At 38.6% G+C, this 21528-nt stretch overlaps 1 protein-coding gene across 1 annotated transcript; it reads left to right on the forward strand.

Moving 5' to 3' along the window:
• The first annotated feature begins 874 nt into the window (after window positions 1-874).
• LOC127652302 (myosin-11-like) lies at window positions 875-21213 on the forward strand. The gene is made up of 42 exons (XM_052138442.1): window positions 875-919; window positions 1031-1396; window positions 1973-2129; window positions 3233-3260; window positions 3934-4033; window positions 4578-4604; window positions 4916-5008; window positions 5964-6027; window positions 6164-6262; window positions 6442-6585; window positions 6663-6758; window positions 6868-6986; window positions 7402-7554; window positions 7643-7816; window positions 7956-8129; window positions 10466-10580; window positions 10742-10941; window positions 11210-11331; window positions 11443-11512; window positions 11621-11781; window positions 11971-12079; window positions 14944-15075; window positions 15192-15398; window positions 15596-15733; window positions 15850-15973; window positions 16173-16344; window positions 16474-16686; window positions 16802-16946; window positions 17110-17316; window positions 17406-17510; window positions 17610-17762; window positions 17844-18092; window positions 18190-18402; window positions 18555-18767; window positions 18955-19116; window positions 19209-19337; window positions 19468-19556; window positions 19724-19847; window positions 19990-20198; window positions 20275-20383; window positions 20488-20660; window positions 20915-21213. The coding sequence occupies exons 1-42, from the start codon at window positions 875-877 to the stop codon at window positions 21099-21101; spliced, it is 6069 nt and encodes a 2022-aa protein (XP_051994402.1). The 3' UTR covers window positions 21102-21213.
• Window positions 21214-21528: the final 315 nt, after the last annotated feature.

Raw genomic sequence — 21528 nt, forward strand, 5'->3', positions numbered from 1 at the left:
GTTTGACAAACTAGGATTGTGGGCCAAAATATTATATACTGACTGACTAAAAGCACCATGAGAGGCACATATGGTCCTTAAGTGTTTAATGACATTTACAAAACTGTGTTTCTTAGGAATATGTTGTCATTTGCATAAGTCAATAGCACTTAATGCTCATTCTGATAAATCTGCTTGTAGGTTGGTACAAATGGCTTGCTCCACCCACCATATTTAAGTCCATAAATTAAGCTTCAAAAATGAATATAGATCATCCAAGGTACTCATCTTTGGGATACTGCTCTAAAGCATACACTGCCACTTGCAATCTTCAAGGACCAAGAAGAGGTTATCAAAACATGTAAGGATCAGTTTTATGGGAAAATATGTGATTAAATGTTGGAATATTAAACATACTATGTATTTTGTTGCATTGATGAGATGAGTTATTTAACTTTATATTAAAAAAGGCTAATGCCTTAAAAAAAGCTACTATAATAATACTATATTTTTTTAAATGTTAATTGAACAGTGTATAATTTTTTTCTCTTGAGTCATTCTAAAGCAACAATTTATTAGCTAAATGGGTCAAGTCTGAACTGTTGAAATGTTTAAGAATTATTGTAAGGATGATCTGTTTAAAAACAGAAAAAGGGCAATCTTTCTACAAAACTATACTGATATGTGAACAAAGGTCATTCCATTGTATTTTCTAAGACTTTCAAACCATCTGTGACTATAAAATATCCTGAGCATTAGGCATGCAAATCAAATGATTAAATAGCAACTAATACCATTTTCCACCAATACGTCAGTGGTGTGAGAAAGCTTTTACTTGGCACACTCCATATAAGGAATGAACATTGGACATTTGTTATCACCTCTCAAAAGGGCTATGGAGAGCAAGTGTCCCATGAAAAGTCATAACAAAGATATGACTGTGGGTTTCTTCATTAGAATATACAAGGTTGAATGTTTGCACATCCATCACAGTTGTAAAGGAGCTACCATAACTGACAGATCATAAAATGCATTTTTGATCTCATCATAGAATAAGTCACAGAAACACTTCAAATTGACCATGCAACCAGACAACGACGACAGCAGCAAGTTCCTTTTCCTTGACAATGACTTCAAAAACACCGGGGTGGCACAGGCTGATTGGTCTGCCAGAAAGATGGTGTGGATACCCTCAGAAAGGGAAGGTTATGAGTCAGCGAGCATCAAAGAAGAGAATGTGAATGAGTTGGTGGTTGAGCTTGACAATGGACGGAAGGTGACGGTCAACAAAGATGACATCCAGAAAATGAACCCACCCAAGTTTAACAAGGTTGAAGACATGGCTGCACTGACATGCTTGAATGAGGCCTCAGTGCTACACAACCTCAGGGAGAGGTATTACTCAGGTCTCATTTATGTAAGTGTGCACATACTTTACTCAGTAGATGATACTGCTAATATCTGTATTCTTGACAATATATTGGTAACAGAGAATGGGGCTAGTTGTCACTTCTTACTCCAGTGAATATTTCTCAGGGTAGGTTTAGTTTTGAAAGATAGGATAGGCACATACCATATTGATCCAATATGATATATATTGGCTTAAATAAAAGCTGTTGTATTAGCCATGAAAATTTGTATGCTAGTTTGGTTTTATGGAATTTTAGTTTGGAGGACAGAGTTTACAAAAAATTAAGATTTTATAGGCTTTTGAACTAGATGTTTGTTTGAAACCCACATACAAAATATACAGCTTGATAAAACAAAAACAATTGAGTAACTAGACATTTGAGTTGAAGCCTTAGTTACTGAGACATAGCCCTTGTGACTTCTCCATGTGACAACTAACCCCAGTCTCCCCTATATCAAAGTTTGAAAAAGAATTATATTAGCACCATAGAATTAATATTTATAATAGGTAGAACAAGAATGTTTCTTCTTCCTGAAATGTAGAACTCATTAGTTCAATATCAATGTATTCTTAACTTTACAGACTTACTCAGGCCTCTTTTGTGTGGTGATAAACCCCTATAAAATGTTGCCCATCTACTCTGAGAAGATCATTGAGATGTACAAGGGGAAGAAGCGTCATGAGGTCCCTCCCCATATCTACGCCATCACTGACACTGCCTACAGGAACATGATACAAGGTTAAAACCAGTCTTGAAAACTCACAGAAAACACCCTATAAAAACCATATTTAAAGGAATATTCCATATTCAAAACAAGTTAAGCTCAATCGACAGCATTTGTGACATATTATTGATTACCACAAAACATTATTTTGACTCGTCCCTCCTGTGTTACAATGGAAGTAAATTGTAGCCAATCTGTAAACATTACAATACTCACTGTTTCAAAATGATAGCCCCAAAATGTAAGCAATATGGGTATTAACATGATTTTAGTGTGATGAAATCACTTACCTTTTCTGTTTAAAGTTTTATCCAATTTTACAACTTTGTTTCCATAATGATGTAACGGCGTAAATCCAAATACAACCGTAAAAACTATGATTTAAACAACTTCACAGCTCAAATAATACACCAGAATAATTAAAGTGCTTTTATAAAATAGCTTCACATTTCTGCCTTAAAGCCCGAAAATATTTAGGGATGAGCCTAAATAATATTTTGTGGTGATCAACATTATGCCACAAATGCTGTTGATTGAGCTGATCCCAGAATATTCCTTTAAACTAACAGGATGAAATTAGGAAAAAAAAGGCCAGATAAATAAACAGAGCAACGTTTTGATAGCGACACAGAGCCACAGTGTAAATGTGAGACTTTTTAGGGAAATCAGCCAACAAATGGCTTACTTATAGTTGTCTCTGCATATTCAACTAGGAAAGGAGAAAGTATTTTAACAATGAAAATGTTACACACTTGAGCTTTAATAATTCATAATTACTTCAGCACAGACAGCCATGTAAAGTGGACAGTGTGTGTGAGGCACTACTTCTAAGTCCATACTGGCATTGAACTTGCCATACATGGACCATTCCACTTTGGCGTGGACCATTGAGATTTTAACAGCTATTTTTGGAAGTATGAATTTAAATTAATCTCACCCTGTACTCAATTTAGAATATGTGAGATTTTGGTGGTGGGGACCTCCAGTGAAGTGGAGTTTGTGTTTTGACAGCCTGGACCCTTGTTAATCTTGTTCAGGTTCATAGCTGTGACAATTGAAGCATTTCTTGCCCTGTCCTTGTACAATGGTCCAAATGTCTCTGTTTCTTTCTCCGTAGATCGTGAGGACCAGTCTGTTCTCTGCACGTAAGAAACTTAATCTTAAGAAAACCACTTTTGCTTGAAAAGTGCGTTTGTGCATATGTCTTTAAAATAAATACCATTGGTTTTGTTATATAATGTAAAGAGATTTCAGGTTTAATATTATTTTGTCTGCTAATCTTTAAGTGGTAAAGCATTACACTCATCCACTCATTGTAAATGGTAGCCCAAGCGAAGAAGTACCCATTGGGTCTCTGAGGCATCACTCAATAAATATTTAATCAGCAGATAGATTTGCAAGAAGTACTGTTGGCCATGGAACTTTAGTTTGACTGGTCAAATATCACATGGGCCATAAAATAATGCAAATTTATTATCTCACTGTTTCCTAATAGGCTTCAAAAGTACTTCATGGAAATTAAATAATTATCCTAGATAAATACCTCACCCAAAAATTGTAATTATGTCATCATTTATTCACCCTCTTGTTTTTCCAAACCCAAATTACTTTCTTTCTTCCATGAAGCACAGAAGTGTTAAATGTTAGACAACCTCAGTCACTATTCACTTTCATTATATGAAGGGGAAAAAAACAACATTCTTCAAAATGTCTGTGTGCCATGGAAGATAAATCGGTTTGAAACAGAATGATGACAGAATTTAAATTTTTGGGTGAACTATACATTTATCCCTAAATTTTATAATATATGTTGAACAGTGGGGAGTCAGGTGCAGGAAAAACTGAAAACACCAAAAAGGTAATCCAGTACCTCGCTGTTGTGGCATCATCACACAAAGGGAAGAGAGACGCTGGATCTGTGAGTTCAACCTTCAACCAATTTACATAAAACAGTAGACTTTTAAAACCATAGGTGTAATCATATAACATAAGATAGCAGCATTTTTGCATTTCATTATTTAGATTTTGTTGCAAGTTTATTATTAAAGTTGTATAGTGTTTGATTAAAATCAAACTAATTACTTTGTGATAGGATAAAAGCTCTTCTGCACCAAATAAAGTATGTTTGTGTGTTACATGATGCAGTACATTAATAATGTGTGGTGGTTTTATTAATAATGGGTGAAGGTTTAATTTGGTGTAACAACTTTGAGCATATTGTACTTAGATATGCTGAGACTACATCTATCATCTGTTTAATTATATTTGGATAGGATATGTAGGACTGAATGAAACAACAAAAGACACAATAATTACTAGAAAAGTCAGAAAATTACAAATACAAGAATTGTTGTTTGTTTTGATAATCATGTATCAGGCTGGGATACACAGTAAGATATTCTGCACTCTTCCATTTAAACTTTTATTAGTTTTTAACGGATTCATTGTTTACCTCTGTTTAGCAACTAAAAGGACCCCAGTTAGCCTTTGTGAGTATCTGAGCTTCTTTCTATACCTTTTTTTTAATGTCAGTAGAACAGAAGTGATTTAACATGGCATAACTAATATATGGATGTCTAAATTGCCTTTTTCTTTCATATATATCAATGTAAAGTACATTAGAAGAGTCTTATAGTTGTTTATCCTTAGTATTTACCATTTGATAGTCATGGTGAACTGGCATGTCTGTGGCACTTTCTCTTTTTTCTACATTTCATTATCATGTTGTTTGTAGTTCTAAAACATTTAATTTGCATTTAAACTGCATTAAATCTCAAATAATGAAATTTCATTGGTTCAGGGAGAGTTAGAGAAGCAACTCTTGCAGGCTAATCCTATTCTGGAGGCATTTGGGAATGCAAAAACCATAAAAAATGATAATTCCTCAAGATTTGTGAGTAAACACTTCATTCATTGAGTTTTTTTTTTTCAATATGAGTTTTAGTATAAATGTATCGGTTAAGTACGTAACCTTGGTTTGCTTTGACGAAGGGAACGTGACATTGCGTTTATTAACACACATGATAGTACCTTCCACACGACCTAGTTGAAACCTCTCTACAACCTGTGTTGGAAGCATCCGTAGTCACCACTTTCCACCTGACAACTTACCCCAAAATGACACCTCACTGGTAAAACACAGGAGCTGTCCATGGTGCTAAATCGATATATTGATGCGCATGCGCCCTTGGCACCAAGCATGTCGTGGCACATACCGCTTCAGCCAGCACTGAAGAGACAATATGAGACCTATTGGAATGACGGCGGATGCCGTGCCATAAATCCCATTGCTTTCTGAAACAGCTTAATTGGAAGTGTTCTCCCTAGTTTGAACTAAGACAGACACTGTAGAATAGCCTGAACGCACTTGCTCATGAGGTGCGTGCGCGTGCTCGTGGAATCTAAACGAACTCACAAAAATGTGATTTGTTGGCTGGGGGAGAGTGTGCTCTTCACCCAGTTCACATTGAGGCCCAAGCTGTTTAGATGCTGAAGCAGTAAGTCTCTGTGCCTCTGATTACACCAGTAACAGCCAATCGTTGCCGTGAAGATTCCACCCGCTGACTCGTGTATTTTGACAGCGAAGTTAGAGGGCTTCTAGACAAGAGATGATCGCTGTCTTGAAAAAAGAAATTCTGAGGAAATGGTGTTTGTGCACCTGCTTTTATAGCAGACAGCTTCGCGCCAAAATGGGCGGGGGTCAAACACCATAGCCAATATAAGAATATTGGCATTATTGTAGAGAGGTTTCAACTAGGTTGTTTGGAAGGCACTCCCATATGCGTTAATATCTCAATGTCAAGTGTACCGAGTCATAAGGGAACGCTCTTATTGTCTCTCCTTCTCAGGGAAAATTTGTTAAAATCAACTTTGACAACACTGGCTACATCGTTGGAGCAAACATTGAAACCTGTATCCTAATAAGAGCACATTTTTATCTTAATTATTGATACAAATATTTCTTGATATTCAAAGGTGACGACCTCATATACAGTATACCATAAACCCAAACACACTCATTTTCACCTTAATGTCCTGATTAATTCAGATCTCCTAGAAAAGTCTAGATGTATCCGACAGGCCAAAATTGAGAGATCTTTTCATATCTTCTACTACATGGTGGCTGGAGCCAAAGACAAACTGCGTGGTGAGGACAATATGTTTCCACTGTAACAACCTTATATTAAAGCTTGTGTGATTATTCTTATTAGTTTCCTTCACATGTCTACACCCTATTTAACTTCAGCAATGATTCTGCTTCCTTAATGTAGAAAAAGAGTTTGTGAATGTTAGAGTCTCGCCATTATCAACCACTCTCTTCCACAGAGGAGCTCTTGCTGGAAGACTTTGATAATTACCGTTTCCTGGTGGCTGGACATGTGCAGGTACAAGGCCAGCAGGATTATGAGATGTTTGATGAGACTCTGGAGGCCATGGAGGTCCTGGGCTTCAACGAGGAGGAAAGAATAGGTATCTAACAAAACTATGTATTAAACCTTATCCTATCTTTCCAGGCTGTTTTACAAAAATTGTTGTTTTGCTTTCAGGCATGTTGAAGGTATGCTCTACTGTGCTGCAACTGGGGAACATTGAGTTCAAAGCAGAGAAAAACCAGGAGCAGGCTAGCATGCCAGACAACACAGGTAAGCATTCAGGTTACAAATGAATTCATTCCTAATGTTGCTCTTATCCTGAAGCTGACAAAAACACAATGGTATTTTGAATGTTACATGTGTTAAATGTGTCCTTCAGCTGCGCAGAAAGTGTGTCATCTACAGGGGATTAATCTGACGGACTTTACGAAAGCCATTCTCACTCCTCGCATCAAAGTAGGCAGAGAGATGGTACAGAAGGCACAAACCAAAGAACAGGTGCAATGCAATACTATACAATGCAATTAAGTACAATAGTTTTTTATGAGAGGTGTGCTTTTATTTAATCGATCGATCAATTGATTGATTGATTGATTGATTTACTGACTGATTGACTAGTTGGTTGGTTGGTTGATTGGTTGATCAACCGACTGGTTGGTTGGTAGGCTGGGTGGGTGGTTGCTTAGTTGCTTGGTTGGTTGGTTGACTGAATGACTGACTTACTCACTGACTGACTGACTGGTTGATTATTGGGTGGGTGGGTGGATTGATGGATGCTTAGGGTACCTGGTTTATTTTCCCAAACAACCAGTGACAGTTTGCTAAATATATCTCTCCAATTATTTATTGCCACTTTTTCAAAAGAAAAGGAACAAATGTGAGTTATTAAATGAATGCTATGTATATTAAACAGGCTGACTTTGCTATCGAAGCTTTAGCCAAGGCAATGTATGACCGCCTATTTCGCTGGATCCTGGGACGTGTCAACAAGGCTCTGGATAAGACAAAGCGCCAAGGAGCCTCTTTTCTGGGCATCTTAGACATTGCCGGTTTTGAGATTTTTGAGGTGAGTGTGACAGGGCAAAAGGATTAATGACCAGCTTATAAAATCAAAACTTGAATTTGAAGGCCTTTCCTTTGTACTCTTCCCACAGGATAACTCATTTGAACAGCTGTGCATCAACTACACCAATGAGAAACTGCAACAGCTATTCAACCACACCATGTTCGTTCTTGAGCAGGAAGAGTACACGAAAGAAGGCATAGAGTGGAATTTCATTGACTTTGGTCTGGACCTCCTGCCCTGCATTGAACTCATTGAGAGACCAGTTAGTTTGTGTTGTAAACATCATTCATACATTTTACATTTATTTGAATACAACATTTGGTGACGCTTATTAGCTAATAATCTTTGGTCATCTGTAAAAGTTGCTCTGTTGTGAAATTTTTTGTGGTTTCCCTTTGTAGAACAATCCACCTGGTATCCTAGCTCTGCTAGATGAAGAGTGCTGGTTTCCAAAAGCAACTGATGTGTCTTTTGTTGATAAACTAACAAACACTCATTCAAACCACTGCAAATTCTCCAAGCCCAAGAATCTAAAGGAGAAGACTTTCTTCACTGTGCAACACTACGCTGGCAAGGTTATCTATCTATCTATCTATCTATCTATCTATCTATCTATCTATCTATCTATCTATCTATCTATCTATCTATCTATCTATCTATCTATCTATCTATCTATATATCTAGAACATTTGTAAAGCAACAGAAGTGCTTAATGTAAGAATTAGAATTAGAATGAGCTTTAATGCAAGTGTGCTCATGTACACAAGGGTGTTTTTTGGTGATAGGAGAAACAAGCAAGTACACACAGAACATTACAGTGAGACACAGAATTTAAAACAAGGTAAGTGTATAAATAGACATACAAAAAAATAGGACATATAACATAGAATGGCGTATGTACTGTACATGTAACAGTGGTAAAATATGTGCTAGATTGGGGTATATACAGTTATTGAATTAAATATGAGTGAATATACATATGTACATGAGATATTTATTTACATTATTGCACTATGGGGAGTCCTGAAGGTAGTTTAATTGTTCATGTGGTAAATGGCCTGAGTGTGAAAACTGTTCTTATGCATGGTTGTTTTGGCGCTGAGTGCTCTGTAGCGCCGGCTAGAGGGCAACAATTAAAAAGGAAGTGGGCAGGGTGTGTGGGGACCAGAGTGATTCTACCTGCACATTTCCTCACTCTGGAGATGTATAGGTCTTGGAGGGTGGGCAGGGGGGCACCAATAATCTTCTCAGCAGTCCTGACTGTCCGTTGTAGTTTCCTTCTGTCTGATTTGGTGGCTGAAACAAACTAGACAGTTATAGATGTACACAGGACAGTCTCAGTGACGGCTGAGTAGAATTGAGTCAGCAACTCCAGTGGCAAGTTGAACTTCCTAAGCTGGCTAAGGAAGTATAACCTCTGCTGAGTCTTCTTCACAATGAAGTCTTTGGGGGTGTCCCACTTCAGCTCCTGAGGGATTCTGTGGGATTATTCCTAAAGTCCACTATCATCTCCACAGCTTTGAGCATGTTCAGCTCAAGGTTGTTGTGACCACACCAGACAGCCAGCTGTTCAACCTCCCATCTGTATGCAGACTCGTCACCATCACAGATGAGGCCAATGACCACGGTGTCATCTGCAAACTTTAGGAGCTTGACAGAGGTGTCCTTTGCTGTGCAGTCATTCGTGTACAGGGAGAAGAGCAGTGGAGAGAGAACGCATCCCTGAGGAGCACCAGTGCTAATAGGGAGGGTCCCTGATGTGTTTTTCCCCAGACTCACTAGCTGCTGCCTATCTGTCAGAAAACTGTTGATCCACCAACAGATTGTGGTTGGCGTGTAGAGCTGGGTCTGTTTGGTTGAGAGATGATTAGGCATGATGGCACTGAAGGCTTAACTGAAGTCCACAAACAGGATCCTTGCATAAGTCCCAGGTCTGTTGAGTTGTTGCAGGATATAATACACTCCCATGTTGACAGCATCATCCACAGACGGTAAGCAAACTGAAGGGGGTCTAGCAGGGGTCCAGTGATATCCTTCAGGTAGGCCAAAACCAGTCTCTAAAATGACTTATGACCACAGATGTGATAGCAGCAGGTCTGTAGTCATAAAGTCCTGTGATTTTGGGGTTTTTGGGGACCGGAATGATGGTGGAGCGTTTGAAGCAGCAGGAAACTTCACACAGCTCCAGTTATCTATTGAAGAGCTGTGTGAAGATGGGGCCAGTTGGTCAGAGCAGAATTTCAGACAGGCAGGTGAGACACTGTCTGGGCCTGAAGCTTTCCTTATCTTTTGTTTCCAGAAGACCCAGCATACATCCTCCTCACAGACCATAAGTGCAGGTTGAGTAGCAGGAGTGGGGTTCCAGGGTTTATTGGTATGTTTGTGAAGTGAAGATCAGTGCAGGGGATGGGTTTGAGACTGGGCTTTTCAAACCTGCAATAAAACACATTCAGTTCATCAGTCATTTGCTGATTCTCTACAGAGCGAGAGGGAGGTGTCTTATACTTGGTAATGCGTTTCAGGCCTTTCCACACAGATGTAGTATCATTGGCTGCTTTTCAGAGTAGCTTCTTTTAGCCACTCTGATTTCCTTAGTCAGTGTTTATCTGACCTGGTTGTACAATATTGTATCCCCACTTCTGTAAGCATCCTCTTTGGCATGGCAAAGCTGTCTGAGTTTTCCTGTAAACCATGATATATCGTTACTGAATGATAAAAATGCCCTAGTAGGGATGCACATATCCTCACAGAAACTGCTATTTGATTTCACACTATCTGTGAGCTTGTCCAGGTCTGTGGCTACAGCTACAGCTAGACAGCTCCACACCGCAGGAGCCATCCGTGGCACATATCTTGTAAAAAACTGTTACAGTTATGGTTGATATAGTAGTTTTATTTTCATTTGATTTAGGTGGATTATAATGCCACATCTTGGTTGACTAAAAACATGGATCCACTCAATGACAATGTAACAGCACTGTTGAGTAACTCTTCCAGCGCTTTTGTGCAAGACATCTGGAAAGATGGTGAGTCTTTATCAGGATTAAAATTAATCATGTTTACATAAATCTAAGTAAGTAAGTCTATTTTATCAGAAATAGAAAAAATATACTGTACATTTTATAAAGCTGTTTTCTTCTAAAATACGTTTTAAATGTATCTTTCTTTCATCCTTTTTTCCTATCAGTGGATCGTGTGGTGGGTCTCGAAACTATGGCTAAGATGGCAAAGTCTGATAGCTCTGTACCTACTGCTTCCAAGTCCAAGAAAGGCATGTTCCGCACTGTGGGACAGCTGTATAAAGAGTCTCTTGGCAAGCTCATGACCACTCTTCATAACACTCAACCAAACTTTGTACGCTGCATCATCCCCAACCATGAAAAAAGGGTAAATCACACCAAATGTTCTAATACAGTGGTTTATATCTGTATTTACTGGAATGTGATGTCCAAAAGGTAATAATTGGAGGTACAAGAACAAGTTTAGTATGCTTGTGTGTTATTTATCATTCAAACATGGGAATATACCTCTTTAACCTATTAGCACATACACAGTACATTGCTATTTAAACCAGTAATATAATTAATCCATACATATAAAAAAATAAAGTAAAAATCAAACATTCTCAGATTGATTTAATTGTTTTCATCTTTAGGCTGGGAAGATAGATGCCCATCTGGTTCTAGAGCAGCTGAGCTGTAATGGTGTACTGGAAGGGATCCGAATCTGTCGCCAGGGCTTTCCCAATCGTATTGTTTTTCACGAATTTCGTCAACGGTGAATCCATTTTTAAACACATGCTCAATTATTTAAACCATAGAGTTTGTAGATTTGGATACATCTAATGAAGCAGATTGAAACTGATTGCAATTATTGATAATTTTTTAGTTATGAGATCCTGGCTGCTGGTGCCATTACCAAAGGGTTCATGGATGGAAAACAGGCCTGCACCCTTATGGTGAGTTTGAGCTAAATATATCATCTCATACTGCAATCAATGTGAATATAATTTAATTAGACACCTTGATAATTTTAACTTTGTTATCAATATTGTTTGTATCACTAGATCAAACATCTAGACTTGGACCCCAACCTGTACCGCATTGGTCAAAGCAAGATGTTCTTCCGTACTGGAGTTTTGGCACAACTCGAGGAAGAACGTGACCTGAAACTTACTGTTGTCATAATTGCCTTCCAGGCCCAGGCACGTGGCTTTCTTGGCAGAAAGTGAGTTCCAGATAAATAATGCTGATATATACTATTTTTAGATGCTTCTTGCACTGTATTGTAGATTTGTTGCAGGTAATTATTGCCATATTTAGCATATTACATAATTTGTACAGAGTACAAACTGTATGACTGAAAGTCATACATTAGGACAAGTTCAAAGTTTCAGGTAAACCACTCTCTTCACAGGGCATTCAGCAAGAGACAAAAACAGCTGATAGCCATGAAAGTGATTCAGAGGAACTGCGCTGTGTATCTTACACTCAGGAACTGGCAGTGGTGGAGACTTTTCACTAAAGTAAGTGTTAAAGCCCAGATGTAAAACACATTGCAACATTTACTACCAAGTTTGGACACACCTACTTGTTCTTAATTAGTAACATTTTTCACATTGTAGAATAGTAGTCAAGTCATCAAAACTATTAAATAACACAAACATATAGGAATTATGTAGTGAAAAATAAATGTTAAATGTTACATTTGCCTTTTACAGCACTGCAGACTCAGGGCATTCTCTCGACCAAACTGGGATGCTTTTTACAGATTTTTTTAAACACATTGTTACTAATTTCTCATGCAAGTGGTACATTTTCAAAACTCTTAGTACAAAACTCCAAACTGATTACACTTGTAACAAAGCTAGTCATTCTTTCAAAACCCACTAACGAGCTTTCTTGAGGGTTTAACATATTTCCTTTAATATATTCACTGTTTCAGAACACAAGATTATTGTGACATGTAATGAGACATTTGTTTTAATCAACCAAACACAACAGAATGATCTTTCAGTTTAGTCATGTTATCAATCTGTTCATTCTGTAGAAAACTATGCAAGATAGATGTTTAAAATTGAAGTTAAATGAAAATAGTCACACTAGGAAATACACTTAAATTGCCTGACCAAATTGACATTACTGTAAATTCATAATGCCTGTAACATCAACCCAATGTGTAATCAATAGATGTGATCAATGACGAATCCGATACAGTGTAAAGTTTGGCTGGTGTTCTCTGTCGATTCTGACAGTACAGAGTATGTTGTCAATACATGATACTGTAAGAATTGTGTAACAAGTACAGTAATGCACACTGTAATGTAATTTACTGTACCATAATCTTACAGTACAGTAGGAATTAATTGACAGTTTACCCTTTCAGATTGCGGTGAGTAATTACACTTAAAGTCATTTATCAGTCTCTTGTATAGTATAGTAACCAAAGTGACTTACAAATAAAACTCACAAATTTGTCACAGTCCTGTAATTTGCTTTATAGTAATTAGGCCTTTGTTTACTGAATCACATAATGCACACTGATGGCCCAGATGTCATTGGGCTCACGAGTTCCTGACCTCTTCCTCCATCTGATGCCCACTTGTGTGACTCCTGTGACATCTCTGACTGGCCTCCAGAATACAAATTATTTGTTTGGTTCCTCTTCCTTGCAGTTTATTCTGCTCTATGTTGACAAATGCTCATTCAGTACACACAATCTGAATTCATACTGTAACACACCGCGGGATGATCTAAGACTGCGCCACACCTCGATTTTATCTTAGGGCTGAGGAGAGTTCTAGTAATTAAACAACCAGGATTATAGGAAAGTTAACACCTTTATTTTGTAAAAAAAAATATATACATAATAGAAATAAAATAAAAAGACAATATATATATATATATATTAAAACATTGACTGTTATATTTGAGCCAACCAGGATAAAAACACTGCACTTCCCCTGTTTGAACATCCTAGAGAACCACGGAGCTACATACACATGTGATAATTAACTGCATATCATAAGTGGATACAGCAAGCCTTAATCCCTTAAACAACCACTGAATGAAAGATGAGTCACAATGGTTTCACAGCCAGATATAAAGCACTACACTCACACCAACTGTGTAACACCAAAGCTCAGATAATAAACCCTCAGGTCACTAAATGGGATGGGCCCTCCAAACAGCCCTGGTTACAGGCAAGGCCTTTAACACATTTTTTTTTAAAAAGATTAAAAATTATATTAAAGAGAGAGAGAGAGAGAGAGAGAGAGAGAGAGAGAGAGAGAGAGAGAGAGAGAGAGAGAAACACCACTAGCTAGCAATTACCCAATAGTATACTGCAAAACTCTATGCTGGCTAGGAAGAAAAAATAAGAAAAAAAAACAATACATTCAAAACTGGGAGCAACAGTAGTTCTACACACACCAAAATCTAACAAACTGAAAATAACAGTGACTGGCAACTAAAGTATCCAACTCCTTATACTGCACCAGCCTGACAAACAATTGAAGATCCACTGGCTCATTCAATCAAGCAATTCAATGATTTTGTATACCCGCCAACAAAGTCGTGGTGTGCTTGGAAACATGGCTTGACTAATCGTTTCAATGCCAATAAAAACTCAAACCCACATAGACATACGTTCACTCATGTACATGTTGATATTTTAAAAACACATGAAAGAGTCAAACCAGTTGAAAATCTATAGATATACTAGGGTGACCATATTTTGATTACCAAAAACCAGGACACTCGGCCCGGCAATGAGATACTCAGCCATAGTAGAATAGTATTTTGTAATAACAATTTTCTATCCATACAGAGGCATAGCCTACTTTAAATGTATTGAAATTAACAAGGCATCTTTGAGTAAAATTCGAGTATCTCATTGCCGGGCCTAGTGTCCTGGTTTTTGGTAATCAAAATATGGTCACATTAGATATACCAAATTATTAAATGATTAACCATTTAGATCAGTTGGATGTTTACAGTTATTAAAATGGATGAGAACAGATGCAAATGAAAAGTTTGACGATAATAGCATTATGAAAGGCAGTTACTTTCAATAAAAATTGAAACACTTATTTGGTGTTGGGAAAACATTACTTTGTGATTTTGTGTTTTTTGTCAATCGAAAATATGCTGAAATGTTTGAAAAAAATGCATGTTTGATTATCTGTTGTGATGTAAGTACCCAGAGTTTTGAAAATGTACCACTTGCGAAAATAGTACCAAAGCGAATTAAAAAAAAAAAAAACTATATTTAAGGAGTTTCCATGTATGCTGGGCAATTGTTGGCTGCTTTTCATTTACTATGTGGTCCAAAAATACATGCCCAAGTAAATTTTAATACTACCGTATTCAATTATTTTTCTTTTTGCAGGTCAAACCACTACTTCAAGTGACACGTCAAGATGAGGAGATTAGCCAAAAGGAGGAGGAGCTTCAGAAAGCCAAAGAAATGGCCAAGAAATCTGAAACTGAACTAAAAGAGATCACAGAGAAACACAACCAGGTAAAAGGAAGGACCGATGTGTGATTCAAATTTAAAGTGGCAAATTTATTTATTCTCATAAGCCATCAATATGTGCATACTGACTGGAGTGTATATGTGTATTTCATCTTTGATAGGTGGTGGAGGAGAGGAAACAATTACAGGCAAAGCTGCAGGAGGAGACAGAGTTGTATGCAGAATCTGAGGAGGTAAGGATACGGCTGGAGACCAAGAAGCAAGAGCTGGAGGAGGTACTGCATGAGATGGAGGCTCGGCTTGAGGAAGAGGAGGAGCGCAGCCAGATCCTTCAGCAAGAGAAGACAAACCTACAGCAACAGCTCAAGGTTGAACAGTTATCAATTATCAGAGATAAAGTACTAGTGCTTTTGTCATGGATGGAATGAGACAGATAGTAATTTGTCACAGATATGCCTTTGTATAGACATACATACTATATATACATAACATGTGAATCCATAATATATTAATATGTTATTTATATACATACAGATAACATAGTGTTTTATACTCTTGTGTGTAGGATTTAGAGAACCATTTGGCAGATGAAGAAAATTCCAGACAGAAGGTTCAATTTGAAAAAGCCACTGTGGATGGGAAGATTAAGAAACTAGAGGACGATATCCTCATCATGAATGATCAAAACAACAAGTTGCAGAGGGTTTGTTTTGAGTTTGACCAACAACGTTTTGTCCAAGCTGTGGACCATTGTCCTTTCAGTTATGAACATGGAAATCCAGATCTGAGGAATATTGCCCTGTTCTTCTGTGGTTTTAGGAGAAGCAACAGTTGGAAGAGCGGTTAGCTGACTTTTGCTCCAACCTTGCTGAGGAGGAAGAAAAATCTAAAAGTTTGACGAAACTGAAAAATAAACACGAATCTATGATTTCAGATCTTGAAGGTGTGTCATTGTGCCTTCACACCCTTTAACCTCAGGAAACTTACCTGATATAGGCTTCAATCGATTAATTTAGTAAACATAGTGAAGCAAACACAGAACACACTGCAATTGATTATAGCTAATTTTAATTTATGACAGCAAGGCTAGTCGATAGTAAAGATTGAAGAGATTGTTTGTTTGTTTGTTTGTGTCTGTTTAGTTCGAATGAGGAAGGAAGAGAAGAGTCATCAGGATCTGGAGAAATCCAAACGTAAATTGGAGACTGAGTATAATGATCTACAGGAGCAGATAACTGACCTGCAGGCCCAGATTGCAGAACTCAAGGCCCACTTTGCCAAGAAGGAAGTGGAGATTCAGGACCTCCAAGCATGGTACTTTGTTATTTACATCATAAATGACTATTGAAAGATATTGCCACATGTTCTGTTAACTTCTAATTGTGAATTGTAACCTTTGCATCATTCCGTGAAAATGGTTATCAAAATCTGTATATTAACTAGTATGGAAGAAGAATCAGCTCAAAAGAGCATTGCTCAAAAGAAGATACAGGAAATGGAAGGGCTTCTCTCAGAGATTCAAGATGAACTTGAAGCTGAACAGGACAAGTGTAGGAAGTCAGAAAAAGCCAAGAAGGATCTTGCAGAAGAGCTTTCTGCCCTAAGGTCTGAACTGGAAGACACACTAGATACCACAGCAGCCCAGCAAGAGCTCCGGTGATTATTTTGTAACTTAAAGTCATATCACTTTTATGCTATTTAATAATGGCATCTTATAGTATTTTGGTGTTGGTATCTTAGGTGTAAGTATCTTAGTCTCTTTCTTGGACAGGTCTAAGAGAGAGCAGGAGGTAGCCATGTTGAAGAAGATGATGGAAGATGAAGGCCGGAGCCATGAGGCTCAAGTGCAGAACATGAGACAAAAAAACATGCAGGCTGTAAATGAGCTTAGTCAGCAGCTAGAACAATCCAAACGGGTAAGAACATTGTTTAAAAATGACATGAAACAAATTAAATTTACAGTGTAAAAACAACAAACACACTGACTCTTGTGATCTAACTAATGCAGTGTGAGATACAGTCATGCTATGATCTTTGCATATAAACATACACCTTTCTTAAACTGAACCTGAAATGCAGGCTAAGGCCAATCTGGAGAAGGCAAAACAGTGTCTTGAGAAGGAGGTTGCAGAAATTAATGGAGAGCTCCACTCACTGAGTAATGCAAAGCAAGATGTGGAACAGAAGAGAAAGAAGGTGGAAAACAAGCTTGCAGACCTTCAAACTCGCTTCAATGAGAGTGAGAGGCAGAGGGGAGAGCTTGGAGAAACAGTATCTAAACTGAATGTGAGTTTTTCATTGTTACTGCAGAAACTATGCAAGGTTTCTATATATAAATACTTGACCAATGGAAGCCTATTTGTAAAATCTCTCAGATGGAGCTTAACAGTGCCAACAGCCTCCTCAGTGAGGCAGAGAGCAAGAACATCAAGCTGAGTAAAGATGTTGCCAGCCTCAACTCACAGCTACAAGATGCTCAGGTATTGTGTCATCTAACAAATTATCCGAGTCATCAATCTCTAAAGCCCATCTTAGGAACCATTTGACTCTTGTTGTCTTTTGTCTTTCTTCCTCTGTAGGAGTTACTTGGTGAAGAGACCCGTCAGAAACTGAGTGTTTCGACTCGGTTACATCAAACGGAGGAGGATCGAAACAGTCTGCTGGAACAATTGGAGGAAGAAGGAGAGGCAAGAAGGAACGTTGAGAGAGAGGTCTCCAGCCTTAATTCACAGGTCAGTCTCTCAAAGTGAATGTTTGCATAAAACATCTCAACAAAATTTTGTGTTTAAAAAAGAGCTTGCATTTTACTGTAGTTGTCAGATGCGAAGAAGAAGATGGATGAGTACTCTGGCAATCTTCAACTGCTTGAAGAATGCAAGAAACGGCTGCAGAGAGAACTGGAGGCCACAAACGGAGAGTTGGAGCAGAAAACAGTAGCCTATGACAAGTTGGAAAAGACTAAGATTCATCTTCACCAAGAGTTGGAGGATGTTCTGGTGGACCTGGAAAACCAGAGACAGCTGGTTCCAAATCTCGAGAAGAAACAACGGAAATTTGACCAGGTTGGATTTCAATATTTATTTTTATATTTCAGCAGTTGTAATAGAAGTAACACTGATATTAATGACCTTGGTGACAACTGCTCTGTCTTGCTCAAAGATGCTTGCTGAAGAGAAGACTATCTCCAGCAAGTACGCTGAGGAGCGCGACTGTGCTGAGACCGAGGCACGGGAGAAGGAGACCAAATGTCTGGCTCTCAATCGAGCATTGGAAGAAGCCCAGAGCTCCTTACGAGAGTTAGAGAAACTCAATAAAGCACTTCGCACTGAGATGGAAGATCTGACCAGTTTAAAGGGTGATGTGGGCAGAAATGTGAGTTGATGTCTCTTTCTATTGGAAGTGTTTGATGGTAACATGAAATTTGGACAGTAGTTCATAATCAACATCAATCAATCCAATGGAATATAGTGCTGTTGTCTGAAATAACAATTATGCTTAATGTTGTGTGTAAAATCTGTTGAAAGGTCCATGAGCTAGAAAAGGCCAAGCGTGGGCTGGAGGCTCAAGTGGAAGAGATGCAGATTCAGATAGAGGAACTTGAAGATGAATTGCAGACTGCAGAGGATGCTAAACTCCATCTTGAAGTCAATATGCAGGCCCTCAAAGTCCAGTTTCAGAGAGACCAGCAGGGCAGAGAGGAGCAAAGTGAAGAAAAGAGGAAACAATTGCTCAAGCAGGTGAAAATCTTTGTTTCAATTTGTTTGTTATTGCTCAGTGCGCAATAAAAAGATTGATTGTCCTCTGTAAAGCAAGTTAGAAGATGCCAAAGAAAAGAGTAAAAAAATTATGTTTGCCAATGAATCTGTGTTTACTGAATCTTGCATATTTGTATCCTTTTCTAATTTGTATTTATGTGTTTTACAGGTACGTGAGCTTGAGACTGAGCTAGAAGATGAGCAGAAGCTGAGAAATTCATTGGCAGCCATTAAGAAGAAACTTGAGGGGGAATTGAAGGACCTTGAAGACCAAGTTGACGCAATCGGAAGGGCTAGGGATGAAGCCATTAAACAGCTCCGCAAGACTCAGGTCAGAGGATGAAACCTCAGATATTCATTTTTGGGGGTTGAGCTGACATTTTCATGACCTTTATCAAAGTAAATTTTCCTTTCTCATGATAGGCTCAGATGAAAGATTCCCATAGGGAGCTGGAGGACACACGAGCATCCAACAAGGAGGTTCTTTCGAGTGCTCATAAATGTGACAGAAAGGCCAGAAACATGGAGGTGGAAATCATACATTTACAGGAGGTAGTAGAAAACAAAACTTTAAGATTTATACTGATACAAGCAGGTTGTTGTTGATTACAACAGTTTTGCTCATCTAGCCGAATAACTATGTCAATAATGTCAATGTCAATGTCAATTCCTCTTTCTGTAGGAACTGGCTGCAGCAGAGAGAGCTCGCAAACAGGCAGAACGAGAGAGGGATGAGTTGGCAGCGGAGATGACGAATGGCTCGTTTGGAAAGTAAGTTCATAAATATTATTTGCAAAATAGATCATAAAAAGCTACTGAACTTCAATGCTTGATGACTTTTAAGACTGTTACATGTCTTATACAGAATAGAATGTGTCTTTGCACAGTAGAATACCATATGCAAGGATTGCCCACTGATGACATTTGTTCTAATGCAGATCCGGCATGTCTGATGAGAGGCGTCGTCTAGAGGCCAAGATCCAGCAGTTAGAAGAGGAGCTTGACGAGGAAAAGATAAACTCAGAGACACTTAATGACAGACTGCGGAGAAGTGTCCAGCAGGTGATTGGGTCTCTTTCACCCATTCCAACCTTGGATGCTGTTGTGGTGTTATTTCAGTGTCCAGTGATCTGCTTCTGTTGAGATGATGTCGAACTTTTAGCAATAAAAGATGATATTACAAATCCTGTATATTTATATCCAGGTGGATCAGCTGACCAATGATATGCAGATAGAACGCTCCAATGCTCAGATGAATGAGAGTGGCTGGCAGCAGATGGAGAGGCAGAACAAAGAGCTGAGGGCCAAGTTACAAGACATGGAGGGGCAGGTCAAATCCAAGCTTCAAATCTCTATAGCCACCTTAGAATCCAAACTGCATCAGGTGGAGGACCAACTGGACCATGAGAGCAGGTGAGAAATGGGCTTTAAGATGCATATACTGTAGCTATACAGACAGATATTTGAAGTAGTTTGTTTCTCACAACAGAGAGAGACAAGCAATTGCCAAGGCCATGCGCCAGAAGGATAAGCGACTGAAGGAACTGACGAATCAGATAGAGGATGAGCGAAAACAGACAGAGCAGTTTAAGGACCAGGTATGAAGTTTAGCTTGTGACTGATGCAAATACCTTTATTTGACCTTTTGAGGTTCTTTGTTTTATGTCATTGATAACTCTGACTGATGTCATCTTTGTTGTAGGCTGAGAAAGCAAATTTGCGTGTGAGGCAGCTCAAGATGCAGGTGGAGGAAAGTGATGAGGAGTCTCAGCGTGCGACTGCTGCCCGTCGCAAACTTCAGAAAGAGCTGAACGAGGCCACAGAGGCTAATGACACCCTGAGCAGAGAGGTTTCTTCACTCAAGAGCAAACTCAGGTTGTTCTGCAGTGACACCTTTCTGTAATGTATGTGGAGCCAGCATCCCTTTTACTGACATCCTCCATATTGCAATCTGAAGTAATGTACATGACATGACTTTCAGGGACTTAGGTTTTCATGTTGGAAAGTGGTAGGATTCTTTCTTGTATGACTTGATATGTGGATTTTTGTCACTTCACAGGCCATGCAGTCTTGAACTTGAATACTTCAATATCTTAATCAGTCTGGTTTCTAATCTCTATATTCCTCAGGCGTGGAAGTGACTCATCTTTCAGTATCCCATTAAGGCGTGGTGGAGGTGGGAGCTTTAGAAGAACACGTAGGAGCATGATTGAGAGTTCTGAGGTCCCAGGAGATGAGGTTTCTTCAGCTACACCTGTGAATCAACCTGAGAAACCTCGAAGAGAGCCAATCAATGGCACCCAAAATGACAACTAAGGAAATAATACCCTGAAGCGCTGTCTAAAAGCCTTTCATTTTTTTTGCTATATTTAATTACTATTTATAATCACTACATCCCCCTCGTGCCACCAACAGCGCTAACCCACATCTCAGAATAGCATTCTGAGATGCTATTCTTGTCACCACAGTTGTACAGCTTGGTTATCTGAGTTACCATTGACTTTGTCAGTTCAAACCAGTCTGGCCATTCTCTGTTGACCTCTCGTGCATTTCCATCTGCAGAACTGCCCTGCACTGGATGTTTTTGGCACCATTCAGAGTAAATTCTAGAGACTGTTGTCTGTGAAAATCCCAGGAGATCAACAGTTACAGAAATACTCAAACCAGCCCATCTGGCACCAACAATCATCCATGCGATTATCTAATCAGTCAAATGTTTGGCAGCAGTGCAGTGCATAAAATC

This window comes from Xyrauchen texanus, chromosome 12 (genome assembly GCF_025860055.1).
Source record: "Xyrauchen texanus isolate HMW12.3.18 chromosome 12, RBS_HiC_50CHRs, whole genome shotgun sequence".
NCBI lineage: Eukaryota > Metazoa > Chordata > Actinopteri > Cypriniformes > Catostomidae > Xyrauchen > Xyrauchen texanus.